The 18,449-nt window shown below is 34.2% G+C and overlaps 1 protein-coding gene and 1 pseudogene across 1 annotated transcript; both read left to right on the forward strand.

Annotated features, from left to right (window-relative positions):
• Window positions 1-2,571: 2,571 nt before the first annotated feature.
• LOC142641946 (G-type lectin S-receptor-like serine/threonine-protein kinase CES101) lies at window positions 2,572-6,094 on the forward strand. The gene is made up of 7 exons (XM_075816280.1): window positions 2,572-3,827; window positions 4,120-4,233; window positions 4,308-4,519; window positions 4,839-5,046; window positions 5,133-5,370; window positions 5,488-5,638; window positions 5,730-6,094. The coding sequence occupies exons 1-7, from the start codon at window positions 2,678-2,680 to the stop codon at window positions 6,021-6,023; spliced, it is 2,367 nt and encodes a 788-aa protein (XP_075672395.1). The 5' UTR covers window positions 2,572-2,677; the 3' UTR covers window positions 6,024-6,094.
• A 3,392-nt stretch (window positions 6,095-9,486) lies between these two features.
• LOC142622187 (receptor-like serine/threonine-protein kinase SD1-8) lies at window positions 9,487-13,255 on the forward strand (annotated as a pseudogene).
• The last annotated feature ends 5,194 nt before the right edge of the window (window positions 13,256-18,449 follow it).

An 18,449-nucleotide genomic window follows, 5' to 3' on the forward strand; every position in this document is an offset into this window, starting at 1 on the left:
ATAGTTCTTTCAATTGAAACATACTCGTATCCCTACTTGCTATTTTTAGTAGTGACTTACTCGTGAACACGTGCAACTCCAACTCCTTGAACATCTTCTATTTTGAATTCATTTACAACAACTTCTCGATCTTCACAGCAAGCCCTGGGATGCCTTTAGGCTTCAACCTTAATTTGCACTATGGAATTAGGAACACTGTATTAATTCTTCCCTTTTGAACTCACACTTAAATAGGTGAGGGTTAGGATTTTCTTTTTGATACTACCAAGTTTTTCAACCTCTATAGAACCTATAAAAGTCGGGCATAAATGAGCCTTTTCATTGGCACTCTAATTAGGGTTACAAAAATCCACTTATACAACAAACACAATGTAAAATGCATTAGATAAAAAACTATATGTGAAAGTCTGGTTGACTGTACAGATGGCAAACAGAAGAGAAAGACAAATACAAAACAGAGAGGCAGAGAGGCAGAGTAGTAGAACATAGTATTGGATTTAACCATGAGCTAAACGACTGTAATGTTCCATACAACCTGTAGCTTAGACTTAAGTTAATTAGAGAATTAAATCATTTGTACAGTTGTGTGTATGAACACGTGTATAGCAGTGATAGGTTGTAGAGACTAAGCCCGTATAGTTTGGAGTTAGTTAGAGGTTAGTTCGTCCCGATTTGGGATTAGGTCAGATATATATATACCTCTTGTACATTCAGTTATAATTAATGAATACATTTCCAGAAATTTCTACTTCGATCTGTTCTCTGTAGCTTGTGATCTTGTTCATCCTCTAGCTCTCTGTTTTCTTATACTATATGTGCGATTCTCCATTGATTAAAGATGTGTAGTAGTGTCAAGACTCCAGAAATTACTCTTTCCTCTAATCAATTTTGGGTCTTTGTCTTAAACATGAAATACATTATTTTGTGACTTTCAAGACTCAACCTTTTTTTTTCATGGGTTGTCAACATTCAATCTATTGAACTTAACAATTTATATCATTTAATTATTATATAAAAATAAATTTAAAGAGAAAAAAAAAAAGAAAAAAAAAAAGATCTGGAGTGTGGCCCCCTTGGTTCTCGAGGACAAGTAGGTCGGTCTCTGCTCAAAGCTTTTAGGAAAAAAAATTCCATATAAAAAAAATAATAAAATCTTTTAGGCAAAACCATTGTGGTATAGAATAGATTCCTCTATCCAAACTCCAAAGTATTATTGCAGGCACAAAAGCTCACCTCAAAGTGTTTGTCAGCCTGGGATTTTGTTCATGTAAAAAGGAACTCAAATTTTTTTGTTCACAACTTGACTTGGCGATTGACTCGTAATAGTGATGGGCCATTAGCCGTCTCTTCTATTCCTCAAATGGTGTTTCTCCCTATCAGGTAGAGAATGCCTTGAGCACAAATTGTTTTGTCTTCCTTTCAAAAAAAAAAAAAGAATTTATTTATAATTGGCAAATTATCTGTTGTCTTGTCTCACAAAAGCTTTTAAATTCATGATTTTCTGTTATGATGTTATGATAAATTATAATTGTTTTAAAAACTTAGTTTAGTTATTAAGAAATAAAATATTTAATTAATATTCTAAGTTCTAAAGATAATTAAAAAAATATACATAAATTGATCCCCAAACTCAAATTAAAGAAAGCGATATAGACATAATTTCTTGTCTATCACACAATGTAGCCCTACATCCAATATAAAACAACTTATAAAAAAAGGGGAAAAAAATAGAGAAACATAGGAATAAAATATTGTCACGAATGTTGGTGCAATCGTAGAAGCTGCCAATATGGACCACCCCAAAAATCCAAACCCTCATGTTCAAATTAAAACCTACTTTAATAAAGAATTAATTAAGGGCGACCAGAGCAACAACTCCTGCCTAAAGTTATTACAATGAATTCATAAATTGGACAGTCCTTATCTAGAAGGGTCTAAGGGACTTTTCTTAATTTTGAAGTTCTGTTCATTTCATTTAATATGATGTAAATGAGTTAAGCGTTGAGATGAGTATTAAAAATTTAATTTTGTTTGGAACGAGAGCTCTAAACATGGATATAAATTAAGGGTATTAAGTATTAACAATTCAAGATTGATTTATTTGATTTTATTTGGAGTACAAGCTTCTCATTAAGCTTAATTAGATGTAAGTTTGGATAATTTTCTTGTTGAGCAAGCTCAAGTTGGTTAAGAAGCTATTTGATTAACTTTTGTACTTTAAGATTCCTCTCAAACTTAAGGCAAACGCGTATCGAAAACTTGAGTTTGGAATGAAAGTCTTCAATGCCCCCATCAAATGAATCGACACCCACCAAGAAATGTCTGAAAAAGATCACCCTTGAAGAGGAAGAATCCTGTGAAGCACTTGATACATGCGAAAAACGCAAAAAGAAGTCAATGTTACTCTATTTAGTATTCATAACTAATCACTTTAATAAGTTGTATAAAATGTTCTGAGAAATTTTGCTTCTCTAGAATTAGCACTGCTTAAATTATAATTCAGGTTGCTTCCATAATATTTTAATGATTTAAGCGCAGCATTTGAACACGTTACTGAGTTTTTATTTGACTTCCATTTCTCAAACCAGTGCTCCAAGAAAGCTCGTGAATGGTAACTTAGGCTGTGAACATTTTGGTCTCCATCTTACATTTGCTGCCTATCTTTTATGCTTCTAAGATGAGAATATCCAAAGCATTTTTTGTTTCTCTTGGTATCTTCTTCTGTTTCTTTGTCTGCTTATCTCATGCACTAGACACTCTTAGGCCTGGGGAGAACTTGTATGGCACTGAAACCTTAGTTTCTGCTAGTGGGTTGTTTGAGTTAGGTTTCTTTGGCTCTAGTAAGCCCAGCAATGAATATCTTGGAATCTGGTTCACGAATGACAAGAACAAGAAAGCTATTTGGGTTTCAAATACAGATGCTCCCCTCTTGGGTTCCCCGGGGGTTCTCAGCATAAGGTATGACGGCAACTTAGTGATCAGTGGTAGAGGGCCAATTCCCAGAATTGTGAATTATGGACAACTTGCAACAAGTAGCAACACAAGTGCAAAGATTCTTGATTCTGGAAATCTGATTCTTATGGAAGGAGAAAAGATTATATGGCAGAGTTTTCATTATCCAACTGACACATTTCTACCAGGAATGAAATTGGGGTGGTTTGACATAGGCACAGATCATGTTATGAAAGCATTTCTAGTTTCATGGTTAAGCCCATCTGTCCCAGGTAATGGTCCTTTTTCTCTAGGCCTGGATTCAATCACATGGTCCACATTCAATGTATGGCGCAGCGATGGTGCATATCAGGAGATTGGTTTCTGGGATAATCATACATTCAGATTCTTTTTCCAGAATCCATTGGATGGTTACAATTTCAGCTTTTTCTCAAATAGCAAGGAGGTTTATCTTACTTTCAATAATAAGGGAAGTTACTTTTCATGGTTTGTTTTATCTTCAAATGGGTATATTAATGAGTTCAAGATGGATGGGCAGGACATTTCAGTTGTGAATCATTCACTATGTGATGACACACAGTTGAGCAAATCAACTGACTGTTTGGTAATGATGCCATCAAAGTGTGAGGAGGGAGGTCATTTCTCAGAGATAAGAGGTTTGATGCCAAATTCAATGGTGATAAATTGGTCCATTCATACGGGTCTGAGTGATTGTGCGCTAATTTGCAGCAGTAATTGTTCATGCACTGCTTATGCTTCTCTCCATGATGATGGAACCGGTTGTGAACTTTATTACGGAGATAAAAGTGATCTTCTAAACATGATAGAGAGAGGAAACAACACTGTTTATGTGCGAGATGATGCTCCTGAATCTGGTAAGCTTTCTATAATTAGTCTAAAATTGAGATTATTAGAGGCTAATTGTAATCAGTTAATAAATATAGTGTGGTTAATTGACTTTTATCTCATTAAATGTAGAATAACTTTCTACTGTTCATGGCTCTTGTCCTCTCTAATTGGTTCCAAATTGCCTATCATTTATTTTTCAGCCTTTCTCAGAACTATGTATTATTCATAATGAGAGTGTTGACTGATCTTAGCTTGTAAGATGCAGGCAAATTTTTATTGTCAACGCATAAGTTGATAGGGATTCTTTTTGTTTCTCAGATCTTCAAAGGAAGAGGAAGCTGGTGTTGGTCATAGCTCCAGTTGTCTCCTTGATATTAATCATTTTGATGCTATTTCTGTGTTATTTACGATGGAGAAAGTGTGACTATTTAGGTACTCTCTACATTGGCCAATGCAGTTTATTTAGCCACATGATGTTGCGTGTAATTACTTGTTCATATTAACAGGCACAAATGGGAGACAATGCCGCATAACAGACAGTGTGGAGTTGCTACTATTGCAGTTAACTAATAATGAAAATGCTACAAATTATATTGAACTTGGCAGGAAGAAGGATCATGAATTGCCTCTCCTCAGCTTTTCTTGTATAGCAGCTGCCACCGACAATTTCTCAGCTGCCAATAAGCTAGGAGAAGGTGGTTTTGGGCCTGTTTATAAGGTATGAGTTGATTTCTATGCCAAACAAATAATAAAGATTGCTTTGATCACACAAAAGAAGATAAAATTATAAATGCAGCTGATATACCAGATGATCTCATTCACATTCTCTTAATGACTATTATATCTCATAGAAATGAATGCCTTTTTTTCCAGTGGGTTATGATTTTAGTAGCATTTCCTGAGAATAAAATGGTTAGTAACATCTATATCATGAAAACAACAAGCTGAATAAATAGGCCTAGCTTTATAGGCTACTCATCTATCTGATAAAATTGTCAGTTTTCTAAGAAATAACTAGCATCTAACTTCTGTTTCAGGGTGAGTTACGAGGACATGAAATTGCAATCAAAAGACTATCTAAAAGGTCTGGACAAGGATTAGAGGAATTAAAAAATGAGGTGAAATTGATTTCTAAGCTCCAACACAGGAATCTTGTTAAGGTTTTGGGTTGTTGCCTTGAACAAGAAGAAAAGATATTAATATATGAATACATGGCCAACAAAAGCTTGGATTATTTCATTTTTGGTTTGTAAACTCATCTAGAACCATATCTGTTTCTTTTTCTTTAGTTTGTTAATGCATTCAGATGGTTGAATATACAAGTAATGCAGATCCAACAAGACAAATGTCACTAGATTGGAAAAAGCGTGTTGACATCATTGAAGGAATTGCTCAAGGGCTTCTCTACCTTCATAGGTACTCAAGCTTAAGAATCATTCACCGAGATCTGAAAACCAGAAATATATTGTTGGATGCTTACATGAATCCCAAGATATCAGATTTTGGCATGGCAAGAATTTTTTTTGAGAATGATGATCGAGCAAAAACAAAAAGGGTTGTTGGAACATAGTAAGTCCTGTCAATTTTATAAACATGAAATAAGGGAACACAATTAGATAACATCATGCCTGCATTCATATGTATCCTCTTCAGACAGCTAACTAATTAATTGTGATTTGTAAGCAGTGGTTATATGTCTCCTGAGTATGCAGTGCATGACCTTTTCTTTACAAAATCTGATGTATTCAGCTTTGGAGTCATTCTGTTAGAGATTGTGAGTGGCAGGAAAAGCACAACTTTCTGTCAATCAGATAGCTCTTTGAACTTGCTAGGATATGTAATTGATCACATTAGACTTTGTTCCTGAATATTTTTTATCACATGCCTTCTGAGTACTGATTTTGAAGTTACATATGAAACCTTTTAAGGCTTGGGATCTATGGAAAAATGGGCGATGCGTAGAGTTGATGGATCCAACATTGACTGATTCATGTCCATTAAATGAGCTTATGCTATGCATTCAGGTGGGCCTCTTATGTGTTCAGGAAAAGGCAGAAGATAGGCCAACCATGTCAGATATTGTTTTGATGCTCAACAATGGAGTGACTTTGCCTACTCCAAAACAACCTGCCTTCTCTACCCTTTTAAATGTTGATTTACCAACAGGAATGCAAAAAGCTTCTCAAAATTTTGTAACATTTTCATCAATGGAGGCTAGATAGTTGCTCTTCTATTCTGTAGCACAACCCAACCATAAGTGAAGAAGTAGAAAAGGATAAGGAAAGCAAAAAAAAAAAAATCAAAAATCAAAAATCAGTTAACTTGTACAGTTATTTGTGGAGTTATATTATTCCTTTTGTTATCATGAAGATTTCCCATGTATTTTATAGAATTCTTTATTATATCAATATCAACTCTTTCTACATCACTGCAAAACATTGTCCAAATTTTCAGACAATCCATCTTTTAAGTAAACCTCAATGAAGATTCACTAGTGAAAATTCCTTATGGTTAAGATTTTATTATTACTTATATGGCAATTCTAGCAAAATAATTATAATCCTGATTGGACCCTACATCAAATCCAAGAATGAAAGCTTGTTAATGCTCCAGATTTTAGATTAATAGCATTTAGCCTTTACCAACTTTTAAAGGAGTTCATTGCCTTAGACCACAAGGACATAATTCAGGTGGGTTATTTCACCAGCCTATAATGCCAAACATCAGATAAAGGTATATTTTCTATTTCGGACTTCTCACTACAAAAATGACATGTTCTGTTAAGAAACTTAACGGCGCAAGGATTATAAGACTGCAGTCAACCTTGGCCAACCAAATCAATCATAGCTTTCATGAAAGTAAGAGCAACATGCACCAACCCCAACTGATCAACTCCCGAAATTATTGAACAATTTTTTAATGGATTATTATTGAACATTTAATTCATACAAAAATAATATGCAGCAGCAACACCTTCAATAGATTGAGAATTTTTTATTTTTCTCTGATGGGCCATCACAAGAAGGATGTCTTCGCCTGTAGTGGTCCACTTGTAGTTCTAGACTTCTTTCTAGTGCCTTAAATTTTATGCAATTGACTTTTGACTATGTTTTTGGAGGTCATTTATAGTTAGCCTCTATCACTGAGAGTGAGAATAGCCAAAGACTGAAATTTCTGCCAACAGTCAGAATTTTTAGTTAATATTCTTAGTGTAATTTTTGGTAGTGCTTATCAAGATATATAATTTTTTGTAGCCTTTTATACTAAACATGTGACAATAGATTTTTTTTTTTAATATTACTTTTTTTTTCTTTTTAAAAAAATTGAGACAAAAAGCTAAAAGTTGTTTAATTTAGGCTGTTAACTCTCAACCATGGTTTTAAAAACCGGACTAGAAGAAAAACCAAATTTGCCTTCGGTTCTTGATTTTTCCCAATTTTAGCATTTTTCCCGAATCAAGCTGGCCTCCGGTTCCTGGTTCGACAGGCCGGTCCAGGTTATAAAACATAGCTCGCATCTATCGGCTAGTCATGCATAACTAATGGATCTCTCCATTTTAAATGAATCAGTTTCATGGTTTAGGTTAAATATGACAAATTTAAACGTAAAATAGATTCTATCCATTTTAATTTGGTGGTACTTTAATAACAAATTAATTATCAAGAACACTATAGTGCCTCTGCCCTCCCCTCCTATTCAAAGGGGCTATTAGAGGAGAAACTTCCTTCCTTGATTTCTTTGCTTAGTCAAGTTTCCTTGTTCCTTAGTGCAGCCTTGGTTCATACTTTAAGACTCCATTCTTTATAGCGTAGTTTATACTCATAACTGACGTGACTCTGTACCAACACCTTTACCTTCGTAGATGTCAAAGTGCCTTGTAACTTTAATGTACTTATTTTTTGACTTCATTTCTTACTTTAATATAGGTCTTTGTTGGACTTTTGCCCCTTTGCCTATAGGATGAATTGGGGAAAAAAAGGCCTTACTCATAATCCTCTTTCATGGGCTTGACCCAAAAATAGGATTTGAGTTTTTGAAGTAAAATGAGACAACCTAATACTAGAAAAAGTTATTCTAAGACAACAAACTTAGCTATATTTTTCCACAACTATATTATATGGTAGAGTGACAAATTAAGAAAAGCTGTTGTTACTTTCATATGAATTTACAACTCTTTAGCCACCACTCAAAATCAACCATATGAGATAGTTATGATAAAAATTGTAATCCTAGCAAAAAAAAAAAAAAAATTTGGGGTCTAAAAAGATCAATTTCATAACGGCTAACGACTTTTCACAACAAAAACGCGGGAAAGGGTCTTCCATGTGGGCAAAAATATGTTCTTAGGGACCCATCAATAAATGCTACTGTACACATTTCTCCATTTTTTTTGGCCAACCGCATCTCCCATTGGCCCCTCAAACTGTGTTTGATTAAGTCAGAGTCACTAATGAGAATGACACGAGTGATGCAAGTCGTTCCATTTGACCTTTTTTATGTTGCACCATGGATCTTTTAATACCAAATTCATGGATTATTTTAGTTGATTGAGATAGTTTATTAGGAATCAATAATTTCTATTTTGACTAATAAATATTATTTTTAGCACATGTTAGGGACCCAATACAATAGAGCTCACTATTGAATGTTCCGTATGTCAAATTTGTTGAATTTGGGTTTTGAATAATATTATATATTAATTTAATTTAACAACCAGATATATTTTGACCAGGAGGATTGCTAAGCTCTTTCGACTTTGGAGTTTTAGGGCCAGACTTAGGTGTGTTTAGAAACCGCTTATTTTGCTGAAAACTGAAAACTGAAAACATTGTAACAAAATACTTTTTAAATGTGTGAATAGTGTCGTGGACTTATTTTAATGAAAGTTTTGTTTAAAAAAGAGGTTTGTGGGTCCCGTGAACAGTGCACGAGACCCACTGGAAAACAGACCACAGCCACATAACCCTTCTCAAAAAAAAAAGAAGAAGGAACGCATATACAAACGCTGGGAAATTCATCAGTACCCAAACGGGTACTTATACTTCCAAAGTTTTAATATCATGTCTGTAACTAATGACTACAAATTCCAAAGTAAAGAATCAAAGAATAGTTGTTTGGCGACGTTGTTTGTATTTTTTTAGAAATACGTGTGGGTAAAAAAAGGTGTGAAAATGCGTGTAATGTTGTTTAAAAACTAATAATATGTTAAACTCCTCTACCAAACGGCCCCTAAAAAACTTGTTTTGTCCTAAAAATAGAACCGACATCCATGAAAGTCCATTCCATAGGATCTCTCTTTGAACCAAATTGTGACACTACTTGTAGTAAAATGCGAGACGAGCTAGATCAGAGTAGAATCCAAATGTTCTATCCCACTTTTCATTAATGGTAGTATTTGATTAATTAAGTGAACATGAGATAAGTTTTTATTGGTGAAATATAGGGTGGAGTAAGAAAAGTGAAACAGAAGATTTAAACTTAAAGTAGAGATAATCATACATGAAAAAGGAATAGCCGCCAGCAATGCCATTCCTTCTCTGCCTCTCTCTCAAGTCTCTTCCTGCCAATATTGGCATTCTCCTTCACTGATATGATATCCCTCTCTTCCATTGACTTTCCATTAGTCTAAGCTTGCTATATATTTTATATATATAGAAATATAGACAGACAGACAGATCTGCTCTGTGTTTCTCAGCCTTGAACCCTTCCTTCAAAGTTCAATGGCCAAAAGTGCAACTTCTTTGTTAAGCATATCAGTTTTCCACTGTTGCTTTCTGTTATCTCTATCTCAAGCAAAAGACACCCTTAAACCAGGAGAGGACCTCAGAGAGGCTAAGACCTTAGTTTCTTCAAATGGGGTCTTTGAATTAGGCTTCTTCAGCTCCAGCAGCTCCTCCTCAAGCAACCACTACCTGGGAATTTGGTTCAAGAACGACCCAAACAAGAAGCCAGTCTGGGTTGCAAACCGTGAAAATCCCATTTTAGACTCTTCTGGAGTCCTCTCTATAAGATATGATGGAAATTTAGTAATTGTTGACAGAAGGCAGATTCCCATAATTGTCAACTCTGGAATGCTTGCCACAGCTGCAAACACAAGCTCAACACTTCTTGATTCTGGTAACCTTCTTCTTGAAGATGGGGATAACATTGTTTGGCAGAGTTTTGATTATCCAATTGACACATTGTTGCCCGGAATGAGACTTGGATGGTTCAACTTAGGCACACAACATTTGAGAGAACAGTTTCTTGTCTCATGGCAAAGTCTGTCTGCTCCTGCCACAGGCTCTTTTGCTCTCGGTCTTGATTCAAATAATAGAACACAACTAAAGGTTTGGCATAGGAATGGGGTTTCACGGCAAATTGCGTTTTGGATGGCCAGAGGTTGAAATTTATGATTGAGAGTTCATCAGAGGACTACAATTTTAGCTTTGTGTCAAAACCAGATGAGGTTTACATTACTTTTAATACTAGAGAGAATTATACTTCTTCATGGTTTGTGATGTCCTCAACTGGGCAAATTCAGGAGTACAAAATGTTGGGACAAAAGATTTCAATGGTGAATCGTTCAATTTGTGAAAATACTACAGTAAGCGATGCCACTGATTGTTACATAGTGAGGCCGTCCTTGTGCCAAGATGGAGATAAATTCTCTGAAATCAAAGGGTCGATGCCAAATTCAATAGTTATAAGTGATTCAGCTCATTTGGGTCTTAGTGACTGTGAGATATTGTGCAGGGGAAATTGTTCTTGTACTGCGTTTGCTTCTTTTCGTGATGATGGTACAGGATGTGAATTTTATTATGGGGATAAAAGAGCTCTTTTGGGAATCATTGGTGTAGGGAAGTCCATAATATATGTTCGTGGGGATATTTTACCAAAACCTGGTGATACAGGTACTGCTTTAGAATCTGGTAAGCCTTATTGTACTTGAAATATTTTGAACATGCATTTTGATGGAAATCAAAATGTTATAGATTTTTATGAGCAAAAAGGGAAGCTACCTGGTGCATGATTAATTTCACTGGGCCCATCAGCTTGCCTTGTTACTCAACAATCTATAACATCTAGATACCATGTTACAGCATGGATTTGATTTAAAGGTATCATTAATTGGTGCAGGATTTTCAATTTTGGTGACATGTTTGATTTAACATATCATTCATCCGACAGTCTTAACACTAGAATTTTACACCGACCAAAATAATGCTGAAAATGCTCAGCGTTTTGTAGAATCTAAATGTCAATGTGCAGAAAAATGAGACGCTTGAAATTATTTTCAGGTGAACAGAACAGCAGGAGGCTGAGGTTGCTAGTCATAATTCCAGTTGTTTCTTTAATAGTACCTATTATAGTTGCCTTAATTTGTTACATACAATGGAGAAAGCAAGCTTGTAGAGGTACCCTATTCATGCTATAAAGTTTCCATATATATAGATTATTGTACTTCAAGCAAATTTAACTTTTCACTTTTCTCCCTCACAAAGCAGGAGGGAAGGGGAACGAAGACAACACGAGAAGAAGTCTGGAACGATTCCTGTTTCAAATTGGCTCTAATGTAGCAGCACTTGATGAAGATAAACCTGAAGACAGATATAATCAAAAGCAGGATCATGAACTGCCACTACTCAGTTTTTCTTGCATGGCAACCAGCTACAAAAAACTTCTCTTACGAAAACAAGCTTGGTGAGGGTGGTTTTGGGCCTGTTTACAAGGTAATTCCATATAGAATGACTTCCAAGAGTGATTTCTTTTCTTTGATTTCTCAGTGAAGAATGTAAATGACAATAGAAACTTTCATTTTGTAAATGAAGTCATTAATAAAGACTTAATACATAGCATGTTTACTTTTAGCAAAACTTTGTATAAAAGCATAAGGCTAAAGTTTCATAAGCATTGGCAACCACCAAAAAAAGTTTGTAAGCATCAGTGTGAATGAATAGTCTATGGCAGGACCTATGCAATTACTAATTGGATACATGGAAATGAAACTCATTCTAGTCACTAAGTGCCGTAGTTTACATTGCTATATCTCGTATGTAGAGTACAAATAAAAAATCTACCATTTTTTTTTTTTATTATAAAGAAAATAACTAGCAGCAAATTGAGGTTCTGCAGGGCGTGTTGCTAGGGCATGAAATTGCTGTGAAAAGACTTTCTAAACAGTCAGGACAAGGATTGGAGGAGTTCAAAAATGAGGTTCAGTTGATCTCAAAGCTCCAACACAGGAATCTTGTTAGACTTTTGGGTTGTTGCATTGAAAAAGAAGAAAAAATTTTGATCTATGAGTACATGGTCAACAACAGCTTGGATTCCTTCCTTTTTGGTATGTGATGGCCTTGTTTTATTTCCATCTTTGTGCGTTTTTGTCTGAGTGTGAGATTAAATTTAAAATTTGAACCAGATGCTACAAAGAAAATATTATTGGATTGGAAGAATCGTGTTTTTATCATTGAAGGGATAGCTCAAGGGCTTCTTTATCTTCACAAGTACTCGAGATTTAGGATCATTCATCGTGATTTAAAGACTAGCAATATATTGTTGGATCCTCATATGAATCCCAAAATATCAGACTTTGGCATGGCAAGGATTTTTGGAGAGGATGAAGTTCGGGCAAAAACAAATAGGGTTGTCGGGACATAGTAAGTGATTGCTTGTTCTTTAAGCATGAGCTAAGTGCATTAATTAACATATTTTTGTTCATGCCTAGGCATAGCTACTTACTTGCACATGTGCATACATTTCATTTTTATCACTAATCACTTGTGTCACTTTTTGAAACAGTGGTTATATGTCTCCTGAGTATGTTGTGCATGGTCATTTCTCTACAAAATCTGATGTGTTTAGTTTTGGAGTCATTATATTGGAGATCGTTAGTGGCAAGAAAAATGTAAACTTTTGCCATTCAGATAGGTCTTTGAACCTACTAGGATATGTAAGTAACTACATATGAACTACATATGGAACACACAGTCTATGGTTTAATTCTTTTATATACCCTTTTTTTATTAGTATTGAGTTAAATTAACCCACCTTTCTCCTCTTTCTAACCACTTGAAATGTTTGAAGGCTTGGGATTTGTGGAAAGAAGGAAAAGGCTCGGAGTTGATGGATCCAACATTATCTAACTCATGTTCGATAAGCCAATTTATGCTATGCATTCAGATTGGTCTCTTGTGTGTGCAAGCGCATCCAGGAGATAGACCTACCATGTCGGATGTGATTTCTATGCTAAGCAATGATATTACAAATTTGCCTGCTCCCAAAGAACCAGCATTTTCCACTCATACAATTAGTTACTCAAATTTACCTAGTCCACAATATACTTTGAATGATGCTACATTTTCAGACATAGAAGCTCGATGATAGTTAACAAGTAATAACTTTCCTGAATTGTTAATTCTTTGAGATCAAGGGTCTCTGAAAGGAAATTGTTTTGAGTCTGAGTATGAAATATGAAGTGGATTCTCAAAATTGGTTGATTGAACTTTGGTAGAGTCTGTTTACACTCAGCAATAGTATATTTTTTCCATAACTCTCTTTAATTCACACTTCCATTTCTTCAGATTATACTTTGTATAACAATAACGGGGCTACATAACATTTTCTCATGACTAATGTGTATATGGTAACAGATATTATATGAAGTTGCTCTTCTTTGATTATTAATTATTATTACACAAAAGAATATTTTAAAAATTAAAGAGGTAATCTGAAATTGAGCCTAAGATATGAGAGCATTGGCTGAATTATACTAGGCTTTGGGTCAGTGCAATGCTGAGTCCAATTGTGTTCATAATTTGCTCAACAGGCAGTCCATCTGGGCCAAAATGGCCATATACCACTATTAAGCAAAATATTTAGCAGTATACTATTGTTTGTGAAATATTTAGTAATCTACTACCTTTTTATAACTCGAGTTTTGCATGTCACTTGAGTTTTGCATGTAATTTAAGTTCTGCATGTAACTCGAGTTCTTTGAAAAAATAGCTTTAAAGTTTGCCGTACTATTTTTTATGGAACTCGAGTTATATAAAAAATTGGTGGCTATATTCCATAGAACTCGAGTTACACAGTAAACTCAAATTTTAAAAAAGTAATAAATGTTTAATTATTTCGCAAACAATGGTAGATCCATACATATTTAGCCAAATAGTGGTAATCGGTCATTTTGACCGGTCCATCTGACCATCAACTACAGCATTAATATTAGCCATAAATGTTTCAAGATGAGATGGATTTCCACTAGAATGAAATATGTTAGATGGTTCAGATTATTTTCTTAGCTTCTATATCCACTCAACAGATACGCAGAACCATGTTACTGGGTTAGCAATGTGGAGTGGGCTAGCCAACAGTACCCAAAGGAAAAGTAAACTAATAGGAAAACACACCAAAAAAACAAAAAACAAAAAAAACAAAAACAAAAGCAAAAACCCAAATCCACCTTTATTATTATTGGGTAGGTTTAGGTCCAATGGGCTTGTGAGTTGTGATCGACCGAAAAAGACAATGAAACAGAGTTTGCAACCATGAGCAGAGGAACTTCAGCTGGGGTACCTTTTAACAATCGCCGAATCTCTACCAGGTTGAATCAAAGGCTGGCTTGAAGCCTGAATGGGAGGGGTAAAAAAAAGGACGTCAAATATCCCATTATAATTTTATAATTAGTCATTAATCCATGCTAGAGGATTTTGATTAAAAAAATAGTGATACATATTTAACTATTAAGTATTAATAAATCATCATGTAGTTGCACATGTGATATGTTTCACTGAAATCGTAATCAATGCTCTTCGTTGTGGTGATATATTTCATTCTGCTTTTGGTCATTTGGTAAAAGACATGCTTTTTTTTGTAAACTTTTGTTGGAGTTTTTCCTTCCCTCAAAAGACAAGATAATACTGTAGCATATGCCTGAACTAGGAGAGTAAGATTTTCTTTTTTGCAATTTGATTAATGCAATGCCAAGTTGTTTCCCAAAAAAAAAAAGGTATTAATAAATAAAAAATTATATTAGATCATTTATAGAAGAGGATATAGTGTTTGATTCTTTTAATAATAATATTAATAATGATAAAAAGATAGCAAGTTATAATTAGTTTCAACTAACATATTTTAACAGCATTATTTATTGTAATTTCCAAATTGATTGATTGATTGGATATTCATTATTTACTGAGCATGTTTTGTGTGAGTATGTGAGAAGTCCTACGTATATTGGGCACATTGATTGAATCTAGCTTTTATTAACAACTACAAAGTTTCACAATTGTAACTAAGGCTGCGTTTGTTTGGACTTCAAATGATTTCAGGAAATACTTTTACCCATTTTCGTGTGTTTGGTTGCGCATAAAAAATAGAGTTTTCCGGAAAGCAATTTACTTTGACCGTAAAAAGGGGCCTTTGACCCGGAAAATGAATGCAGGTTCTATTTTACCTTCAAATCATTTCCGGGCTCACAGGCGCTCAGAGAGAGAGAGAGAGAGAGAGAGAGAGAGAGAGAAAGAAGAGAGGTCGCACCCCAGTACCGGCGCCGTCTAGTTCGCGCCGCCGAGATTGTCCCACCGAGATCGCATCACCATCGAGGTCGCACCCCAGTACCAGCGCTGTCTAGTTCGCGCCGTCGAGATCGTCCCACCGAGATCGCACCCCAGTACCGGCGCCGTCTAGTTCGCGCCGCCGAGATCGTCCCACCGAGATCGCACCCCAACACCGGCGTCGCCATCTAGATCGTCACCACCCAAGACCGATCCACCCAAAACCGATCTTGTTCTCGACCCAAAGCTCATCGGCGCCGTCGTTCTCGTTCTTGACCCAAAGCTCATCGGCGCCACCGATCTCGTCATCTCAATCTCATCGCCCATGACCGATCTCGCCGTCTCGATCTCGTCGCCCATGACCCATGACCCATGACCTTCCTCTCTCTGAGTCTCAATTTTCAATCGATCTCTCTTCCTCCCTCTCAGTTTGAACAAATTTTTTAGTTTAATGAATTGTTTTGAGCAGATTTTTGTTTCTTTAAAGGTATATATTGAAATTTTCTTAATAAAATTTGTTTGGATATTGAGAAAATGACTGAGAAAATATGAAAAATTGGTAGGAAAATAGCATTTTTAGAATGTTATCAAACACCGAAAATCAATTTTCAGACTATTTTCCATTGTAAGACCAAACACCTGGATTTTATTTTCCTTACGGGAATTCATTTTCCCCTGCATTCATTTTACGCTCGGAATTCAATTTCCATTGAACCAAACGCAGCCTAAATTAGTCATTTTGAGGTAAAACATAAATGTTATTTGTGCTTTTACTTGGCTAATTCCATATGGATGATTAATAATTATATACGATTAAAGAAAATATTTCAGTAATATAATTAAAATAAATAATAAAATAGATAATAAAAAAGAATATAATTATTTTAAGTTATATGACAAATGCACATAGCATATGACCAACTTTTTATTAAAAACAAAATATTACAACTGATTGTAGAATAAACGATGAAACTCCTGTTAAATTTCTTTAAACTTTTTATGATTGAGTTTTAATTAGAGTGGTATTTTATTTGTCAAACTATTAATTTGGTACCTCTATATTTGTCAAAGTTTTAGTCTTCGTCCCAATACATTTAATTGTTTAGATTTTGTCTTTTAACTATCAAAATTAAGTTCTATCAACTATTAACTATGTCAATTTTATTCTTCAACTTTCAAGATCAAATCAATTTTATCCTTATAAATTGACTTAATTATGGATAAAATTGACTTGATTTTGAAATTCAAGGAATGAAATTGACACAACTAATAAGGGGAGAAATCAAATCAAACCATTTAATATATGTGTACATGTAAAATTAAAATTTTCCCGATTGTTGGAGGAACAAAAGTGTTGTTTCTTTTATCTTAAATATATTAAACCTTTGGGAAAATAGTTTCACTGAAAATAAAGAAATAAAGTATGTTAATAAATTTTAAGTACTTATAATAAGTTACATAATAAAATTATGTTGTCCATTTTTTAGTACTTACATTGAGTCACATATTACAAGCACAACGTGTATGACTTAACTTTATTATTAAAAAAAAATTATGATAGATTATTAAAGTATTATAAAATAAATAATAAAATATATTTTAAATTTCTAAAAACTCATGGAAGTACAATTTTAAGTTCTGTTTAGATAGAACTTATTGCTGAAAACTGAAAACATTGTAGTAAAATAATTTTTAAATGTGTGAATAGTATTATGGGTCCCATTTTTAATTTTTTTTTTCTGAATAAAGTATTTGTGAGTCCTATGAATAGTACATAAACAGTATTAAACAGCAATATACACTGTCATTTGTCGGTTAAAAGCTGAAAATCCTGAAGAAAAAAAAAAAGTGAAAAAGAGCTTAAAAAGGTTGAAAAGTCAACATATGCAGCTTAGCATGAACAGTAGCATTTATCCCTAACACCTGCAGCAGCCGCACAAAAAAAAAAAAAAGAAGAAGAAGAAGAAAACGTGAAAACGCTGAACGCAGAAAATTTAATCCGTATCCAAACGGATACTTAAACTTTGCAGTTTTCTTGAACTTTTGACAATGAGTTTCACTTAGAGCAACTATGATAATTATATACATAAGAAAACCTTGTTGGAGGTATCTGATTCAGAGAGGTGTGGGACCAATTTGGATATGATTTTTCTAATTAATTAAAAAGCATTCAAACCAATGCATAGCATAAATACAAAATAAATGTCTTGGACCCCTTTAGTTGAAGCTGCCCATGATGATTTGTTCCAGGACAATAACTACATCAGAAACATATAAAGATCAAGTTCAGTTCCTCAGTATATGCATCCATATCTGATTTGAATTTGGTCGACTTTCACTGAAATTCATGCTTTTCTATATAAACAGACTTTGTTAAGTAACCACGTGACGTTTCTTTCTTTCTTTCTTTATTTTGACAGTTTTATACACATTGTAGTGTGGGAACTGTGGGTTTGTCAGGTTGCCACTGTCATTGTTCCAATATGTTCATAAATTTCATTTTCCTCTCATTCCAATCCAACTAAGTAACCATTCTAACCAACCAGCATCATTAAAATATAGACACTCTTAATTGAAAACTTAGACTAACTATGATTTAGAATGGGCCCAATTTCATTGACATGAATTTTGTATCGAGTAAATTGCCCATCTCTTAAAAGTGTGTGAACAACTAACAAAATACAAAACCAATCATTTACATTTTATTAAAAAAAAATCCAATCATTTACAAATTCTGAAACACTCCATTTTCTTAAAAAATTTGAAAGATTAAATATGTTTGCTCATAATAGGGATATTGGAGAAAATGTGTCCCATAACCACAAATAATGGTTTATAAAAATTCCCGTGATTGCTTGTAGTTGTACTATTACCTATTGTTGAGGACATTCTTTTAAAAAAAAAAAAAATTATGGGCATATCAAAAAACTCATAACAAAAATAAGTAAACAAAGCCTATTCGCATGGACCAAACCCAACTACTTTCTTTATTTATTACTAAATAGCTTCATATATATATATACAAAATTTAGGTACAGTACTTTAGGTATTGTTTATTAGGTTCTCCTCTTAAAATTCAGCCATGTTGTTGCTTTACTAAAAAATACACTT

The sequence above is a fragment of the Castanea sativa genome, chromosome 1 (assembly GCF_040712315.1).
Source record: "Castanea sativa cultivar Marrone di Chiusa Pesio chromosome 1, ASM4071231v1".
Taxonomy (NCBI): domain Eukaryota; kingdom Viridiplantae; phylum Streptophyta; class Magnoliopsida; order Fagales; family Fagaceae; genus Castanea; species Castanea sativa.

Bases quoted from the DNA above. Each gene is read 5' to 3' on its own strand.
- LOC142641946 (XM_075816280.1), top strand. From the start codon at position 2,678: ATGAGAATATCCAAAGCATTTTTTGTTTCTCTTGGTATCTTCTTCTGT. The intron at 3,828-4,119 runs GTAAGCTTTCTA...TTTGTTTCTCAG, and splicing joins AGATGATGCTCCTGAATCTG to ATCTTCAAAGGAAGAGGAAG. The intron at 4,234-4,307 runs GTACTCTCTACA...TCATATTAACAG, and splicing joins GAGAAAGTGTGACTATTTAG to GCACAAATGGGAGACAATGC.